The sequence below is a fragment of the Passer domesticus genome, chromosome Z (assembly GCF_036417665.1).
Source record: "Passer domesticus isolate bPasDom1 chromosome Z, bPasDom1.hap1, whole genome shotgun sequence".
In the NCBI taxonomy this organism is placed as follows: Eukaryota; Metazoa; Chordata; class Aves; order Passeriformes; family Passeridae; genus Passer; species Passer domesticus.
The window spans coordinates 53,612,238-53,632,236 of NC_087512.1; the positions used below are offsets into that span (position 1 = coordinate 53,612,238).

Here is a 19,999-nt window from a genome sequence, read left to right on the forward strand (position 1 = left end):
AACTACTCTCCAATTAAGGATAAAAGGATTAAGTCCAAAGGCACTATTTTAAATTTTTCTTTTACCACAAAGTTGTGAGATGTTCTGAGGTCCAAGATGGGCTTGAAGCCCCCTGACTTTTTCAGGATCAGGAAGTACCTTCACTAAAATCCTTTCCTTGTTCCTCTTGTAGTGCAGGCTTTATAAATCTGCATTTAGAAGGGAAAAAAAATCTGGTTCAGAAAAGCAGAAAGACTTTTAAGTATTCCATATCACTTCAGTCTGTGCCTTGAGAGCCTTGGACTAACTACAATATTGCCTCAAGGTAACTCCAGTAAAAAGGCTGAATGGGCCAGTGCCTGGAAAAAAAATAAATAATACACAAATGTACTGATATACTGAAAATATCCTACTTCCAAAATTTCTTCAACAAGTGCATGCATACGATCTTTCAGCTGTATTCAACCATTCACTACCATACCCCTTCATAATGATCACTTTCTCTGGTTCAAAAACTAGCTCAGGCTTTTCCTTTTCCTAGAGTATGTTTAGTTCACCTGTTCCTTCTGCATTTCAAGATACTTTCACTGCAGTGTTCTCAGAGGAAACCAGACATTTATTGCAAGACCTAATTGTCATATTTTATTTAAATGTTGTAATTTTTTATAGCTACTGAAGCACCAAACACCTTCACTGTCTGATTGTACTGGTACTGCAAACCCCAACAAAAGATGCTGATATTCCATGGATTGAAATGAAAGGACTAAATTTATGCAATTTAGAAAAATGCAAAGATTCCATGAATTCTACAAACTCTGAACTTATTTACTGGTTTACTTTTGCAGTGGCAATTTCAAAGACAGTCAGCAGACAAAAACATTTAGAACAGACTGTCATTGGGTCATCCACAGTAAGACAGACAAAAAACTGAAAAAAGGTTTTATACATAAGTGTTTTTATGCACTAAAAATTAATCTTTAAAAGTTTGAAATGTAACAACTTTTAGAATAACTTGAATTCAGAAACATAGCATTCAAAAATTGAGTTTTAAAAAATAAAAATTAATTCCACAAAAAGTTTTTAAGTACAATTAACTGCAAATCAAACTTGCTTTTTTCTTCTTCATAATGAAAACTTATCGTACCTCAAAAAATTTACCACCATTCAACTTTAAAGTCCTTAAACAAAACCAGGCATTCATCTCTTAGCTTATTTGTTGCTTTTTTTGGACTTCATGGATAAACTTTTAAAGAGGTCAATTACCAGTGCCTGGAGTCAGTTCTGAGAAAAGCCTGCTTATAAGCCTGAATTATATTTTTTAATGTTTTTTTTTCACACAAAAAGTAGAAAATTCACACAGAAAATACAGAAACCTCTGAAAAACTGTTATGACCTTACACAAAGAGTGAGAATAAAGAGATCAAGGTGCTATGAAACTCTTCCATACCCCTCACTTCCTGCCCCATTGCACATTGTCAATGGAGAGTTTGCTGGTTTGGTCATAAAGATATTTGCACAGCTAAGTTCCACCTAAAAGAACAGAATGAATGTATTATGCTTTTTTGTTTGATTTGAATGAACACCACTATTACCAGAATGATTTTTACTGAAGTAGTTATTTCAAGTTCACACTTAGTAACATTTCAAGATTCAAATGTCTGAGTTATCCTGAGTCAGCCAAGCATTTCATTGCCTCTGCAACAGCTCTTCCATCATGAAAACCAAGGAGAATGCTTTTTAAATATCCAATCAATTTAGTCAAAATGACCTTGAGTTTACTACAAACAGAACATGTTCCTGGCGGTTACAGGTCACCTCAAATCTAGTAAATTGATCAGGCAGCTGAACACTGAGATTAACACTTTAAAGTAATTTTCAAAAAACCATTAGGCTGTATCCAACCTAAGCAGCCAGGGTACTGAAAACTAAAGTGCAGGATCTTCATATATCACCTCTAAAGTGTTTTCTAATTTTTCATGTACTTGCACTACTGTGTGCTTAATAGAAGGGCTTCATTAAGCAGTGTTACTTAATAGAAGCAGTGAGTATTAAGACTTGACTGAATGAGTACTCATCCTGCCCACTTCCTTGAAAGATACTAATACAGAGGTTTTGCTTAAACAAACACACAAGATTGTGCATTTTGCGATCACTATTTCATCCAATTAAAACTTCAAAGTATTGGTTTGGTTAGCATTTGTTTGTTTGCTTGTTTTTTCAAGATTTGTTTTCTTGTCTGGGGAACAGGTGTGCATATTAACAATGCACAAATTGCCACAAACATTTATGAACACCGCTTAAATATTACGCTATTATTTTCTGTTTTGTTTAAACTTGATTTTTTTCTTCATTGAGATTCAAAAATATCTTTTCTTCCACTGTCCTTTTTTTTCCCAGCAGTTTTGGAGTATAGCTAGGAATACATATGCCTCTGAAATAATGCAAGCATAAAAGGCATTTAAGATGTTTATTATTAAAATGTCAAATGCTGTTGGAGGGTCCTCTCCTTGTAACTACATTGGACTAAAATTTAGATAGATTGCACCAAAATCAGCAACATATGTCTAAAGAAGGGGGAAAAAAGGACGCAAAAAAAAACACCACCAAAGCAAAAGTTGACAAATAAAAAGTATTACCCTGATCCAGTCATATTCTAAGCTCACAAAGACACAGTTATGGCACATGACTAACAAAGTTTCCTTCTCAAATTATTCTTGTTGTAGTCATCCAATCAAATGCAATACCATACACACTGCTCTGTCAAGAATTTTTGACTTTGGTACATTGTCTCTGTCACACATTAAAGTTAGCAATATAGCTTTAATTTCTGCATTAAAGTGCTGTGACTACCCTGCCAAGTGAATTTTTGAAAAGATATCAAGATGAAAAATTATAGAGGTAAATTGGGATTTTCTGTCTCAAAAAATACCACGCATTTTGGATCTAATGGTATAAACACAACTTAGACCAAAACTTTATTAAACACAATTTTAATCCATAACCTGCTCATGGATAACAATGTAAGGATAATAGCCAAGATGATTGTATTTGAAAAAAGAAAACATTCTTTTATAAGGTGGATATCACTAAACTGCTTTGACAGATCTTTGAAGAAATAATTGATATCCTCCTATAATTAATCCCCTAGGCAACCTCAATATTTCAGCTAGTGGCAATAGTGTCTGCTAAGCTACTGGCCTGATAAGAAGGTTATCATATAATATCCTCTAAGATTAGTTGACAAAAGTTATTTGTGGTTAAATTATAAGAATAGCTGATTTACCACAAAAAAAAAATCCTAAATTGATGGTTTAAAAAATTTTTTCGGTACCATAGTATCTTCAGTTCAGATAGGATAGAGTGCAATAGAACTCAGTATTGAAACTGCCCAGCTAGGTATGTGAAGGTTCAAGAGTTAAAACAAGAAGGGGGAAGAAGAGATAAAACCTAATTGCCATTATTAAGCCTTTTCACTAAGATTTACAATATTGTGCCAAACAAGACCATGATAAGATCCAAGCTGGTGCAGACAGTCAATCCAGTCGTTTGGTTGTGTAGCATACTCTCCTGCAATGCTGCTTCCAGAAAACAGCACAGATAGCAATAGCTGGAAAACCCTTCCCCTCACAGTCAGCGTGCCCTTCATCTGCTGCTGACAGCCTAAACTGGAGGAGGTTCAAACACACCTCCCACCCACCAAGTCCAGAGAGAGTAAGTCTTTTACCATTCATAAAGTATGACCTCTGGTAGACTGTTCCTGAAAACCTATCATTATACTAAACTGCTGGGCAGTAAGAGTGTATGAGCCAGCATCTAATTTATCAGCATACTCAATGGGCTTTTTCTCCAAGACATGCAGTAATTTTAAACTTCAGAACAAGACTGAAGTTCCATCTCTAGTTGGATGTTATCTTGTGAAAGCTCCATTTTTCAGCAAAAAGAAATATTTTTTATAAAAGTATGCAACTTCAGTTAGCAGTTAAAAGGACTTAAGTGTAATTAAAGACTCCATAATTTCAGTATTCAAAAGCCTGATCATAAGATCACTTAGTCATCCTGAGGTCATGGAATCAAAGACCTAAAATACCCTGTTATACTTATTTCATCAAAATTAACATATTACTTTAAAAATACATATATGGATTCATAAAGATACCACAACAGCACTAAAGAGAAGAGATGCTCAGGTGGGAGCAGAAACAATACCAAATAGGCTACAGGTGGCACCTGCTTAGAAGCAGTTTGAAATATAATTCTCAACTACACAAGAATATGGAGATAATTCACACTAGAACATTAACAACTGAAAGATAGATCTCTTTCTGTTTTCCTTTTCTTCCATGTAATCAAGTTGCCCTAGCTTTCCTGTACAGTTTGTTGGATCAGTTTTCACTACCGACTACAACTTTCATGAGCAATGAAGACAACACTTAACTAAAAAATACCCAAATGGAAGGATGGATGAAACAGGCGAAAAGCACATTACCAACCATGGTCTTGTAGAAAGCTGGTTATATTTGCAATCATTAAAATAAGGGGAAGAAAAATTGAAATTTGAAAAGCCATTATGAGTTACCCAGCAGCAATGTCCCTCTAAAAGCACAGGTGATATGAACCACACTTATGTATGAATAACCACAATAGAATGCACATACTTTTTTAAATTCTGACACAGAAATGCAAAAATATGAAAAGCTGAATAGCCAATCAAAGAAAAGCTAAATAGCCAATTCAAACACTTTGCCAGTTACACTGATTTAATTTCTATGTCATATAATGACATATTAGAATACACTAGCGGAAAGAAATCTAGAGATTCAATTACACACAGATGAATAATAAAGAATATTAAGAAGAGAAGATAAGCAAATAAAGTTTTGGTTAAAATCAGTTTTTAAAATCTGTTGATGCCCCAAAATTTTAAGTGGAAAAAAAAGTTTCCTTCTTATAAGCTTGAAGTTTAAGCACAGTAATTCTTAATAATACATTTATTTAGTTGAGTTTAAGCTTCTACTGAAAAGAACATTTCTCATGAAATGCTACAAGAAAATTCAGATATAATCATAATAATCACATATTAGATTTAACCAGTAGTTACAGTGGCAGCTTACATACCACATTTCCCAATGGTAATAAAGTTAGCAGAGATTCAGACTACAACCAGAGATAAAGTTAGAAGCCTAAAGAGACTAAGCCAATTTTTGTAAGCAAAAACAGTTTAACAAAGAGATATTCAAATTAAAATTTTAACAACAAATAAAACATGAAGTACTGTACACTTATGCATTACTTTCAAAGTGTTTTCAAGAAAGGATGTAAAAAACCCCAAGATTTAGTCAGTAATATCAATATTCTCTTATAATCTTCCTTTCCCCTTTCTGTCTCATTTTTCCCCTCTTCATTCTTTATCCCATATTTCTGACTGCAGTCTTTGGAATATATATCATACCTTATATGACTGTATGGTATCTTCACAGATAAAGACAACATAAAGTTAGCAATTTTCTCTACTAGTATTGTTTTCTTAATAAGTTAAGACCAGTTTAGAGAATAGCAGCAGTAGTCTGCCAGAATAATATTATTGGTAATGTCATATATATTTATTTAATTTACAAGTCAAAGGGGGGAAAAAAAGGCAAATGTCTGAAATTAATTAAGATCAAGAAGGGAAAAACTTAACATGTTATGCAGAGACAAAAGTGGAACACTGTATGCAAACAAAAGGTGTATTAGGGGATGAAAAGGGCACAGGGAAAATTTCAACAGCTAACCCAGGTAAGGAAAACAAAGCCAATAAAGCTATCCTCAAATGGCAAAGAAAATCTACATTATAACTTGCCTCCAACCAAGTGCTTATATACCATATATACAATCCTCTTCCAGTGAAGAAACCTGAGGAGATAATTTTGAAAAGCTAAAGCTTTATTTTAGCTAAATAAATAGGCACCTGAGTTCTTGGTCATTTTGGACTAGTTTAAAATAATCTATTGCCATCTATATAGCACTCCAACAAGGAAAGTCCTATTTAAAAAAGCATTCTCTAGAGAAAAGCATACACTAGACACATTATGTATATTAATACTGGAAGACTGAAGACAGCTTCCCCCAAAAAGGTCACAAGAGCTAAACTTTACTCACTTTTTCAAATACTTTAACTATATTTTTAACAGTAGCTGTCAGTCAGCTGAATAGTTGGACATCTGCATCAATTAGGCAAGTAAGTATTATTAGCTTGCTACTAGAACTAGAGAAATCAGATACTAACATCAGCAAAAATAACACTCACTGCTTTTTAAATTAATCTTAAATCTTCTGTTCTGCAAGTGAAAACCTTGCATTATTTGATTTATACAGACAGTAGTTCTCATACCCAGACACCTTATTCACTTTATTTGAATTAGCCACTTTAAATGAATGTGTACATTATTTCAGATGGCATACACTGAGTGTTCATGGAATACTCTATAGCTGAAATACTCTACAACTGCATATAAATAAAATTAACTCATCTTAATAGAATAGAAAGTTGGCATTAAGAGAGAACAGTATCCTAGTTTATCTTCTACTTGACTTTTAAAGACAATTCACTATTTATAAACTGTGATTTTTAGGCTTTATAAAAACTTAACATTTTGCTCACAGAGTTAATTGAGGCACCTGTAATTCCGCCTAATTAGAATCTTCTATTGCTTCTTTCAAGCACAATCTCTATTTTGCGTTACAATGCTGTAAAAGCACACAAATACAACACTTGCTTCAGCTGTAGTATGTTAGAAATGCCTATAGTTTTAACATGCTGCATCCTCTTTCAATTAGACATAACGATATTAACATAATCTCCCAAAATAACTTTTTAACATTTTCTTTATTTTTAAAAAACTCTTAGGTCTATATTGAGCAAAAAATTGAAAAAAAAAGAAAATAAAGGAAACGGCATAAAAAACTACTTACTAGGTAGTGAAAACACATATACTGCTAAAAGAATCTCAGACACTGAGTAACATATAAATTATTTACCTGGGTTGCAATGTCAGCTTTATAATTGTCTTGCGTGGCAAAGAATCTTGAGAAGCCTGAACATCATCCTACAAGAGAACATATTTGAATTTGCTTTTGAATACATTTCAATGAGTAATATATGAGCTTTGTTGATTATATGCATTTTGTGCAGTACAAAACCATGTTAACAACACCAGAAACCAAGTCTAATTTTAGCCCATTACTGAGGGCGACAAACCACAAAATTTAATAAACTAACTACTTCACACTGACAAAAGAAAGATGCGTACTTTGACCAATTCACTGGGAAATATTTGTTTTTATTAAAGATCTTATTAGATTCCATTATCAAATTACTACACCCGTGTTTTCATTTTTGCATACAAGCCTTCATAATCACCAACTTCCTTCAAATTTTGCAAATACTTATCACATATTTTTATGCAATTTCTCCTACTGTAAATTTACTCTGAAACAATATGCTCCTGTGCACTTATCACAAGCATTCCTTGTGTAGTCTCCTGTGAGCTGTCATTGTTACCTTATATTGTACAAAAAGAAAAGTTTCAAGAAACATAATTTGGGGTGTGGTGTGGTACAGTGTTCACTTCCACTGAGGAAAGGTAGAGACAAGACATTGCTGTCACTGTTGCACAGCCTAAGAGAACAGCCAATTTGCTGATTCACAGTGCATTCCAGTCAGTCCTTAAAATGGTGACCACTACAGACTTTGAAGCGCAGAGTTCTCAGTTCCTCAAAAAATACTTAAAATAATGTTTTTCAAATCCAGCAATTGTCACTTACATTTAAATTTTCCTTCTGCACTGAAAGAACTAAGATTAATGTACAGGAATTGTGTAATGGTTGCAGTTTTATTTTTACATTTTGAAACTCATCCATGATCCAACCACAGCTGGGTCATTCTGGGATCTTTAAGGGTCCTCTCTTTCTCAGTGTATTGCCTTCCAAGTGATTTCATGTTTGTTTACTAGTGTAGAGTTTGTAAAACTTAACAAATAAGTACAAAGTATTAATGAGAAAACCATGATGCTTTTGTGTGCAACTAATAATTAGGAAGAGTGGAAACGTGCAAGTGGTGTCATTCCACAGGTCTTCAATAGTGTCTTATTCCCGACTTCCTTTTTTCTGCCTCCAAGAAAAGGAACTTTTCCCTGATTGTCCCTGCTTCCTGCGGGAATGCTGCTGCTATGGTCTTGTGCTCTGTTCCTCTAAGTGCTTTTGACTTCTTCACCCCTCAAAAACAACAGCCACTTTCAGTCTCAGAGTCTTCATCATTTGTCTTTCTCAACTCTCTCGATATTCATTCTGAATGCCTATTGCTGAGCAATTTCTGATGTTAGCTTCCATCAGTCACAAAAATACCACTCCAAAATTAATGTCTTTGAACTTCCAACTAACTCAAGGTTTGCAGAGGTGTTCTGTAAGCATCCTGAAGTTCTCCTGTTAGCAGTCTACAAATCCCACATTAAAAAGCTTTTGTTGCTATACCCAATGCATAGCAGAGACACTAGATTAATGATATGCTGCAGCTATTGTATGGCAAACAGATAAATCTTAATCTGTTTTTGTAATCACCTTATTTTTTGTTTTATATAGATACAATAAATTCATTGCAATAACAACTTCCTTTTTAATTTCTGCTTTCACAGTGGTAATAATAGCTTATTGAATTAGTATGCTCCTTGGCAATATACAGTTTAAACAGCAATTAGTACTTCTACAATGCAGAGGTATTAATCCAGACTGATGAAGAACAGGAACAGCAAAAGTTTAATAAAATGTAACATTAAACAAATGCGACATCTTCCAATATAATTCAGAGCAGGAGTAAAACCTTCATCCCATGAATGCCTTCAAAATATTCCTACTTTATGAAAGTGCACATTCATTTTCCAAAGAGGAGAAAAACCATATATTTGTGACACACAAGCACTTAGCACACACATGCAGCATACATTTATACATATATATTTGTATAAAAGTAATAAAAATTATAAAGAACTATTTTAACAAAAAAATTTTATGCATACATGTGACTGAAAAAATAGTTCAAGATATGACACACCTGCCACAACTAAAGCAGTAGAATGTATGTCACGTTTATTATGTCAGAAATGTGAGATAATCATATAATAAAGACTGTCTTAACCCTACTGTGTTTATGCACAAAGAACTTAAAGCATCTCATTTTGTCTATCTTCAGGGTAAATACCCTAAGTAGACTTCCTAAAAATTCATAGCTGTCACAGAAGAGCACTTTTGTTCAGAAAGCAAAGAAACAAAGAATTCTGAAAGGAAACAATATTAGCAAGTGTGTTTCTTCAAGGTGTTCTTCACTGTAAAATAGGTCTCAAAATGATACATGAGGGTCCATTGCTGACTTCATTGTCCATTTCACTGAACATTCCTCTTTCAAATAATTTCAGCAAAGTAAAAAGAACACAAGGTATTGTCTTGACCTAATCTTGCAAACTAAGGTTAGACTTCAGTTAGGGATGGGAATTTTCTTCTTCCCACATTTCTCAAGTTCCTCTGTGAAGCAAAGTAAAATTGCAGGACTGCATACTGTTATATATTCACTTATGTATATCACTTAATTCACCAATATATTTATGTCCACAAGAAAATTAGAACACCTGCTTTTACTATCTAACTCCCAAAGAGGAACTTAAAATAAGTCCCTTTCCTTTAGCCATGTGTTGATGCTTCTTTTCAGCATCAACTGCTGACATGTTCACTTTTTAGTTTCTAGTATCTTCAGTTAATGTCAAGAGTGATAAGTAGCACATTTCTGAGAAGGCATTAGTTGTAAATATAGTTCTGATTTTTCCCAGGGCTACTCAAACTGAATTCAAAAGACAGTTCACATTTCATTTTTGGAAAAAATCAAGGAAGAGAGCTCACCATCTTCAGGAGTGGAGTTGCTGTGTCATAGTTATAAGCACTTTTGTCTTTTAGGATAAGAATATGAACAGAGTCAATTATTACTTTCTTCAAATTCATTATTGAATGGAAAAGCCTGTTAAAACATTTAAAATCTTAGTTATTTTTCAATTGGCTTTATTTAATATTGTAACAGCAAAATTTAAAAACATTAAGGAACTCAAAAATAAGACTTGCAGAAAAATAAATAAATATTTTAGCATCAATATAGCATGAAATTAAGAACAGTTAGTTGCAATGGGTGACCAGCCTGAAAAATGTATAAAGATTCTGAATTATATTCTTGTCTTGCATACTGAAAGTGAGGTACATCTCCTCCTGTATGCTGTGCTACCAAAGTAGCATACCAAGTACTTTTTTCAAAATGGTAATCTTAGGAAAGTTTTCAATTTGTATATTTAATTTTCAGTTTCTATAGTGGAAACAAACCTGAAACACTGGTCAGAAAGTCAAGACCGTATTTACACAGGATTAAGAGAACAATCAGAAACACAAAAAATATAACCTACAAACTATATAAACTACCAGAATGTCCAGAAATTTCTAAAGACAGAGAGATGGATAATTTTATTTGTAAAGTGAAAAAAGCCTTTATTTCATTCTCTCATAACTAAGTGCATTGTGAATACTTATGATTTAGTAGATTAAAAATACGGAATTTAAATAGTTTTAAACAAGAAAGAGTATTTTAGATGCATTTAAAACAATACTTATTTAATGAACATGCTATATCATCAGTCTACCATCATCACCTCGATTAATCAAATGTACTAGTTCTTAACACTCCAATATGAAGCCATTTTCTGAATAGACCCATAATTAAAGCATATGTATACACAGGCATGCATATATCATGCAATGTTCTTCAAAAAAATCGATGAAGATGCTAGCAGAATGATTTCTCAATACTGAGAAATATCCCCCAGATGAAACAACAAACAATGACAGACAAATTAAGTAGAAGATTTTCAACACAAAAAAGATTTTCCACTTTTAAAATAGGTAGGCCATAGAGGGTGTGGATAAGGTGGGATTTTCCAAGGAATATATGCTTAAATTAGCACATCTTTGATTATTGCTTATGACAGACAAATACAAAAAGTTCTCCTACTTACTGCAGAAAAATACTGTTATTAATGAAATCTCAGTAATACGTCTACCTTTTGAAATATCAAAATTTTGTACGGACACCAAATTCGTACTCAGAGGGTTCAAAAATATTGTGTACATGAAGAGCATGGGTAATCAAATCTACTTCTCATGTAGAGCACCTCTACACTTTCAGTGAAGTATGTTGCTATATCAAATCTGTATGTCTGAAAAAAACACTTCAGTTTTAAAAATTCAAAAGGATATTAAGATTTAAATTTATGTATTTATAATAATTTACCTGGTGCCATAATCCACAACTACCCAATCTTTGGCTGTTCCTGTAATAGCATCATGATGCTGGAAGAGTCCAAGGTTCCTCCTAGCTTCTGTCAGCAATTTATAGTTATCCACAGAAGGAAATACACTCATCTTCTCAGATTTACTGGACTGTACTAAAGCCAATGAGTAGAGAATTTCAGCTGCCCTGGAATTGCAGAGAATAATGAAGTATTTATACAGGGTTAAAATGTAAAAAGCAAAACACGCTTGATCTAAAGAATAAATGGTAAATAGTTCCATAAGCTCTATAAACCTTGTTCTTGCACATTTTAGCCTATCTTCATACAGTTGCTTCCTTCAAGACTCCTGTGATGGAAAATGAACCTTTAAAATAAAAATATGACAGCGTAAACTAAAATACACAGTTATAAATGTGTGAGAGGTATATGGAATTGGTCTTAAAACCTCACAGTATGGATAGAGTGCCTCACAAGAAGCATATAATTCCCATTTCAAAAAACAACTTATTAATCAAATAAATTTGTTTTAAATAAATATACTAATCTCTATATTGTTGAATATCTATTCTGACATTTGCACTTAAAGCAAACTAATTTTTTCTAAAGGCTTAACCATCTCATGCACCTCCTCACTACACTCACCTGAATGGAGAGAACACTGGATTCCAAAACCCTTACAAAGAACAGAATGCAGAGCCCTTCTCTTCTACATCTATTGCAAAAGCCTAGCTCTAAAATATTACCACTAGATTCTCACTTGCTTTATGAGAATCTAAATGTATTTTACAAAAAATATCCCCATAATTGCCAGTTATTATGGATATTTAACTGGCAAAAATGCCTGCATAAATGCTGGGAAAACATCAATTAACTTTTTTTCCCAATCTTCTCCTAAAATGTTATAGTTCTCTTTTTGCAAGTCTGAAAAACATCAGATTATTTTTCAAAATTTATTAGAGGTTAATGAACATTTCTCAAGTACTTGAAGCAACAAAGATGATACAGGTTAATGACACAAAAAGCAAAGAAACCACAACAACATGTAATGTTAACTTCTAGGCCTGCAAGTAATAAATTAAAAAGAAAAGGAAAAGGAGTTAACTCTTTTATTTACCCAAGTTGTCAGCGAGGGCATGTGTTCAATTTTAAACTATATAAAACAAAAAAAATTAACAAAAAACCCTTTTGTTTTCAGACTATGCATGATATTAATTGTTAACATGAAAACCTCCTTTAGACTCAATTTTCTCTTCATCTCTATCCAACACATAGGTAACAGTTATATAAAAACTGCAACTACCCAAGTAAACTGAAAGGTGTGCTATACATATAACAGCCTAAACTATTCTATATTGTCAATATTTCATGAACAGGTGGAGATTTTGCTCTTACTGGTTTGGTATTTGCTCAGAAACTACATACAAAATCAAGATGTTAAAAAGTTATAAATCCTGTATTTAATTACCAGTGCTAGATTAACCTTAGTCACTGCAATTTAAATGTCGCTTAATGCAAATTCCAACTTCTATGAACCCCTCCTACTTTGTCCTATTGCAGCTTAATTTGAAAGAAAAATGAAAATATTTTAGTTGAAAAAAAAGTAATCAGATGCTCATTCATCTAGTGAATAAACCCTGTTCAAAAGCATTTCACCTTTTTTCAAAAAATCGAGTTAGCCACTAAACACTGACCTAACTTATCTGTAAAGAAGAGAATGCAACAAATTTTAGTCCTTAATATAAGGTGAGATTTTCTTCCCCACAATTAATTTTAACTTACTTTTTATTAATAGGGACATCTCTCAGATGCAGAATTTTCCTTTCATATCTCAATATTTTTCTAAACACTAAAAAGGTTCAATGGTCAATGATGAAAGACACTCAGAAATACAACGCTGTAGTAGAGAACACTTCATCTTATAGGTAAGCACCTAATACCTTTCCATAAAAGCTGTATAAAGCCTTGGTTTTCTCACATCTGTTTCAAACTACAGCAGATGACCTAATACCGTTTTCAGAAATTTTCTACTTCATTGTAATTTGTAGCAACTGTCCCTGATGTGACACTGCAAATAGACCAGAATTTGCTTCACTTATTTGTCAAGGCCTACACTAGCTTACCGTACCTAGGTCTGGTTTATATTTAACCTAAATAAATAATATTTCCAAGAGATTTTGAACTCTCAAGATGTAGTACTTTCTATCCATCTGTATAGTTAGAAGTATCACTGTAGTATTCACCTTCTAAATCACTTCAATTTTCTTTTTGCAGATTTACTGTAATTTTTCCCTGTTTACATCAGTAACTAATAAAACCAAAAACTGTGTCCCTAACTTGTCACAAACTATGCTCCTGTTCTTTGTATCTTTTCATTACATGAAATAAGCTTCTGTTCCCATATTTTATTACCCTTTAAACTACTTCAATCCATCCATCTTTCACTTAAGATTAAGAAGTCAATAATTACTAAAATAATTGTCAATCTTCATTATAAAGTCCTTAAGCTTTCTTACACTTCTTTACTACACCCTGCCCACCCAAAAAAAAACCTCAAACAAACAGGAAAAACCTTAACCAACTCTTCTCTTGATTAAATGGCTAGTTTTCATATTGGGTCCTGGGACTGACCATGATCTTCTGGCTATTATGTAACAGTGAAATGCTGCTTAATTCTCATACTCCTGGAAGTCACAAACCTTCATCCTTGGTAAAGAGCACACTCACATACATATTTACCTTCCGTTCATGGCTCCTTCTCTCACAAATATGGACATACACCAGATAGACAGATAGATGGACATTAGCTCAAACATACTATGGAAATTATTATCATGAGTTTGAGGATTAAATATGACCCTACTGTATTTCCCTTGACTTTAAGGAAATAAAAAATAAAAGATAAAACCCCTACTCCTGCTGTTCTCATAGCTAATGTGACCTTCATGAAGATTCTCATGGTTTCTGAAAACAAAACTGACAAAAAATATGATATTAAAATGATGAGAACACATCTATACTTTTTTTAAAATTACATGTTATTTGCAAAGGATAACAAAAAACTAAAAACTTCCCAGGTACTTTTTTAAACTATACTTTAATACATAAGAAGATTGACAGATTAGTGTGTCACCAGAGATTCTTGACCTAAACCTTTTTCAGAAGCTGAAGGCAACTGAACATTTAAATTAAGGAATCTCTTTAATGATGTAAAGTTTTAAGTACTACAAACAAATTAATATTAATTTTTCTGTAATCTATGCAATAAAAACCAAAAAAATGACAATTAAGTAACTACACCTAAAAATCTAGAAAAAATAAGACTATGATGAAGCTGAAGGAAATTACATCCTTAGTGCATTTTAAGAAACAGAAAGGAAATTAATCAAAACTGAAAAAAACAATTAACTAGATAATTCAATTTATAAGAATATTATTTTCCTTCTTTTCCTGTTCTCTTGTAAATCTTGTCTTCTCCAACAGCAGTAATAAACAACGTTATTTTCACTGAAAATTAAAGATTCTTGCTATGAATCATCCCCCTTACCACAGTATAAACTGGATTCCTTGGAAAAACAAGTTCTGCTAGATACAGTTTCTCTTCTGAAAGGTACTTTTATCTACCTCCAAACCACTAGTTTCCAAGCTTGCTTTGAAATGTCACTTTCCACACCTCCCTTGCCCGATCCACTATTGCAGCATCCATTAGAGCAAAGAAATTGTAATCCTTCAAGAAGGCTATGTAAAATGTTCAGAATTTACCTCATATCCATCTGCCCTAGATTTCCTTCTGGAGCTCTATAACACAGGTAAATCATCTTATGTCTGCTACAAGGGAGAACCACTTAAATACTCCATCACCAAAATTCAGCAACAATTTCTACTTTAAAGAAGATGCAGACAGTTTTCAGAAGACCAGTAGTCTTAGATCACTTGGTACCCAATATTCCTGGTTATTTCTCAGCTTCCTCTGAGAACGTTTTTACTTTTCTCTAAAAAAGTTCACAACATAGCCACAATTCCTTACTTTGTTTTTTTGAACGTGTGGCTTTTGCTTTCCCTGCCTTTATCTCAATTCATGAGTTTTGTAGCCTTGACCCTTCCAATTCCCCTCAAGATCCTGCTGGTGGGGAGTGAGCAAGGTGCTTCCTGAGGTTAAACCATGACAAATACTTACACATTAATCTCTCCTGTGTTCCAAGAAACACATTATGAATGTCCTGGATGGCAGGATTTACCTTATGTAGGATTCCAAGACTCTGTCCAGGCGCTTATAAAAGGGTCGTGATGTAAAGTACCCACTCCAGTAATGATGATCTCTGTCTGCATAGGTGAAGAAGTCTCCACTTAAAACAGGAAAAAGTGAATTGCTGCTCTTTTCACCCAAATTGCTTTCTTTGAGCAGAGCTTCAAAGTAATCAGATAAAGTTCCAAATTGGGCCTGAATGAAAATTAAAATTATTGTAACAAAGTTCCATTTTCATTATGCAGAAAATACAAAAAACAATTAATATGCTTGGTTCCATATGCATTACAGAAATACAGAACTCTTCTGGCAGATTTATAGCAGAAAACCTATGCTAAAAATTTTTAAAGGTCCCCTGCACACTTTTCAGACAAGCTGGATAGCAATTCATAACTCAATACAAGAAGTATTTTCAAAAAAGGCATATCAATTCAATACAAGAAAGAGATGGATCTTTTGGAGCATGTCCAGAGAAGAGTCACAAAAGTGGTTCAGAGAAACACTTTCCCTATGAGGAAATGCTGAGAGAGGTGTGGTTGTTCAGTTTGGAGAGGAGAAGGCTCCGGGGAGCCTTCAGCCTTTCAGTACAGAAAGGGACCTTGCAACAAATATGGGGACAGGCTTTTAGCTGGACCTCTTGTACTAAAACAAGACATAATGGTTTTAAACTAAAAGAGCATAGATTCAGACTAGATACAAAGACAACTTTTAATATGAGGGTGGCAATACACCCAAGGTACCCGCAGTGGTTGTGGTCGCCCCATCTCTGGGAACATTCAAGGCTGGATTGGATGGGACTTTGGGGCAGTCTTTGAAGATGTCTCTGCTTTATACAGGGCAGTTGGATGAGACATGAGCTATGTAACACTTCAGTATTACCCAAGTAGCTGTCTGGAGTAAAGAAGATATGTTTGTAATGCAACAAAAATATAGTTCTCCTAATTCTGTGTTTTCAAAATTAGCTCTCTTGTACTCCAGCTCTTGCTTAACCCAAAAGATGACTGCTGATCAAAAAAAAATGAAATCAGCATTTCACTTTCAGAAGCTGTTTCCTTAAACCCTGTACAAAGAAATTGCATTAAGAGATGTAACGTGTGGGAGAAAAAAAATAAATTAATTGTCTTCTGGTAATTTTTAAAAATGTTCAGGCACGATAACAACAGATCTTTACAGGGTAGGTCAAAAACTGGTATCCTTAAGATTCACGGGAACATAAAAAGAGTAAATAAATGATTGGCATCTATGCTGTTAGTATTGAGAAATGCTGTTAAAGAAGCATAGATGGCAAAATAGATTTTGAATGAAAGAAAAAAATTAATGGAAGTTGGAACAGGACAGAAGACCACCACATTATGTTACCATAAATATCCGCACCGTAAACTGTAATGATAATATCAAGTAACTTTATTTCCTATTAATATTATTGTATTTAACAACAAGAATACAATGTAGCATGCTGCAATTTACAACACCAAAACCACGCTTTGGTAAAAATCTTTTCTAAGGTGACTTGGAATATAAGGAGTATCAGACTATCACTGTAACAACAAAATCACACTTTTTAATCATTAAGAAACCCCATATATTTTCATTTCAAAGTTGTTAATCCAAGTATTAGGTGGAGGCAATACAGTAACTTGCCACTTTAAACGGCAGTAAAGCAGAGAAAGATAAACACTGCCCCTAAAATCCCACCATTAGTAAACTTTGTCTTATCAGGCACTTCTAGGATACTTGCTCTTTTCCCTCACTATCATAGGCACCTACAAGTAAAAACAAAAAACAAAACCAACGCACCAAGAGAAGACACAGAGATGATCTCACTTCTGCATTGAACCAGAGGAGTAAAACCTCACCAGAGGAACCATCAAAGTCAGGTGAATGGAAACAGTGGAATAATCTGGTAGAGTCTTCTATTGGCATAGTAAAAGACTCAGCTTAATTTATGTATAATAGATGCAAAGGAAATCTCTGAATGGGAGATTGAATTCCTCAAGAGCAAAATAGTTATGTTTTTACAGTGATGTACCACACACTTTTACAACAGAGCAGTGGCTGGCAGGAGAATCTCAATGCTAACAGACATATCCACTAGATAAACATCACAAAGAGCTGTCTGAAAGAGTAAATCTCGCTTCAGATCAGAAAGGGAGAGTAGGCACTCCCTTGTGTAAACAGTAATATCCCAGGCATCTCAGCACTTCAGGAAGAAATGTGAACTCCTCCTTTATATAATCTAGATTCTTACATAGCTGAGCATGTCCTGTTACTTGCCTGTGGAGTTACATTCCACTAGGGAAAGTGCAGAAGAGTGTGAAAGAAAGAAAATATGTCTCCATTTAAGCTCATATTTTCAAGAACAAATGGCATCAGTTTCAAACAAAACAAAAAATTTAACCAAATCAGAAAAACACACACAAAAAAACCCCCAACAGACAGCCAACAAACAACTAAGAAAGAACAAAGAGGACAGAAATAGAGAGGAAAACCTAAGTATCTGAACAAAGTGGAAAGGAGAAATGTTCTGATGCCAACAGTGCTCCAGCTGATCAAAATGCCTTAGGTATGAAGCAGCAGACCCACAGGATTTTGTATCTTTTTGTCTGGGTATTAAAAACCAGAAAAAGGGTCAGATATTTCCATGAGGGAAGCAAGGGTTAATGTAACTCTGGATGGGCACACCCAGCCCAATGAAGTAGACTGCTAGAATCCTTGACAATGGGCTCAGCAGAACCTTTCAGAAGAGGAACTTTCAGAAGTATCAAGACAGCATTGGTTCTTGAAGAATGACTTCAGAGCCAGAGCCTTCAGTTTTTGCCCCAGAGACAAAATCATCCAGCCCAGGTTAGTAAGAACTACACAAAATATGTTGCTGTTAGTATCCAAAGAGTAATTACCTGTACAGTACACACATTTTTGACAGAAGTAAGCTAATGATAGCAGCAAGCTTAAGTTTTAAAATATGGTCTTCAGATTTAAGAAATTTGAAGACTACTCTTCAGGTCTGTCTCCCTCCACTAAGATACAGTGGTCCTTCACCATACATCACGTCACCCACATCCCATAGGAAATACACAAAATGCAGTTTTCAGATAAGATCTAATCCCAAAAAATCATTTTTCTTATGCAGAATACAAGTCCAGAAGTCAGCAGAAACTAATAACATACTACAGACACTACTCAGATGCACAGGAAGAATCAGGGGAGTTCTCAGAAAATATAAGGAAAAAGAAGATGCATGCACAAACCATATGAAAGATACCAGGTTTAAAAAGAAGCCTAAATGTGAAAGCAAGCAAAAGTACACTCTCAGGTAACACTCAAAAACCCCTAGGTTGTGGCCCCCATTTGTTAATGTCATGCTGAAAGATGATGAGAACTTGTTAGACTACAGAGAACATCTATAGTACCAGAAGTCCCTAGGGCCTTCTCGTACTTTAAGAAGTACACATTTGAGCATATTGAATGTGTGTTTTAACTCTTACACTTTTAATTGCTGATTTGAAGTGGGACCTCCTCTGATAATTGTGTTAATATACTCAGTCCTTTTGTAGCCAGGTCAGTCTCAGATTTTATTGTAGTCAACAACATGTGCCAGCAATGGCATCTCTTAAGATTTTTTTTGTTTGTTTTGGGATGCCAAACCAACAGGACACAAATAAAGCAGCAAAATCTTCTTGAACTTCTAACACGAAAATACAATCGTTTGAATTAAATTCTGTGAGTCTTAAGTAACAATGTCTGAAGCCTGTGAAAACTGGCTAAGAAAACAAGTAAACCTACTAGCTATTCTCAAATGAATCTAGTTTGGAAACTATCTATAGTTTTCAAACCAATATTATCAAAAGCAACATTTTTGGTTTTGGGGGAGAGAAGGTAGTAAAGGCAAAAAAAAAAAAGTAAGCGAGCAAGACACATCAATCTATAATTGATGTAACATATAAATAATATATGAAGATTCACATTTGAAAAAACCCAAACCTAACCACAATTACTTTTTCCATGAAGAATCACAGAATATTGGGAAAAACTGTTTTCTCCACAAATAGAAAATGTGTTGTAGTTACCTTAACATGCCACTCAGGACGAGAATTCATATAATCAAACAGCTTCTGATAATTCTGGTACTGCTGATCCCATTCAGAGCTTTCGGTGTAGCGGAAATCATCCCCAAGTGGAGCTAACAGAACTTTTGTACGGAAAAGCTTTGACTTCTTCCTGTATTGATCTAATATAAGCCAAGCCCTTGAGAAGAGTTAAAAAACAAGAGCAACTCAGAAGAGGGAAAAAAATCAGCATATGACAAGACAATTCTTAGATACCAAATTGTGCATTAGGATGACCCCAAACAAGACATACAAAACTCTGTTCTCTCACTTCATAACAAAAAGCTGGATGCAATTCCCCCCACTGGGACACCATA

General features: G+C 34.1%; 1 protein-coding gene across 1 annotated transcript in view; it reads right to left on the reverse strand.

The window, feature by feature from the left end:
- Window positions 1–19,999, reverse strand: part of MAN2A1 (mannosidase alpha class 2A member 1) — a 105,266-nt gene that overhangs the window by 47,662 nt on the left and 37,605 nt on the right. The window contains exons 8-12 of the mRNA XM_064403057.1: window positions 19,644–19,821; window positions 15,569–15,771; window positions 11,333–11,518; window positions 9,904–10,018; window positions 6,997–7,064 (exon numbers count right to left, since the gene is read on the reverse strand). Coding sequence (XP_064259127.1) covers window positions 6,997–7,064; window positions 9,904–10,018; window positions 11,333–11,518; window positions 15,569–15,771; window positions 19,644–19,821 — 750 coding nt within the window. The remainder of the gene's footprint in view (window positions 1–6,996; window positions 7,065–9,903; window positions 10,019–11,332; window positions 11,519–15,568; window positions 15,772–19,643; window positions 19,822–19,999) is intronic.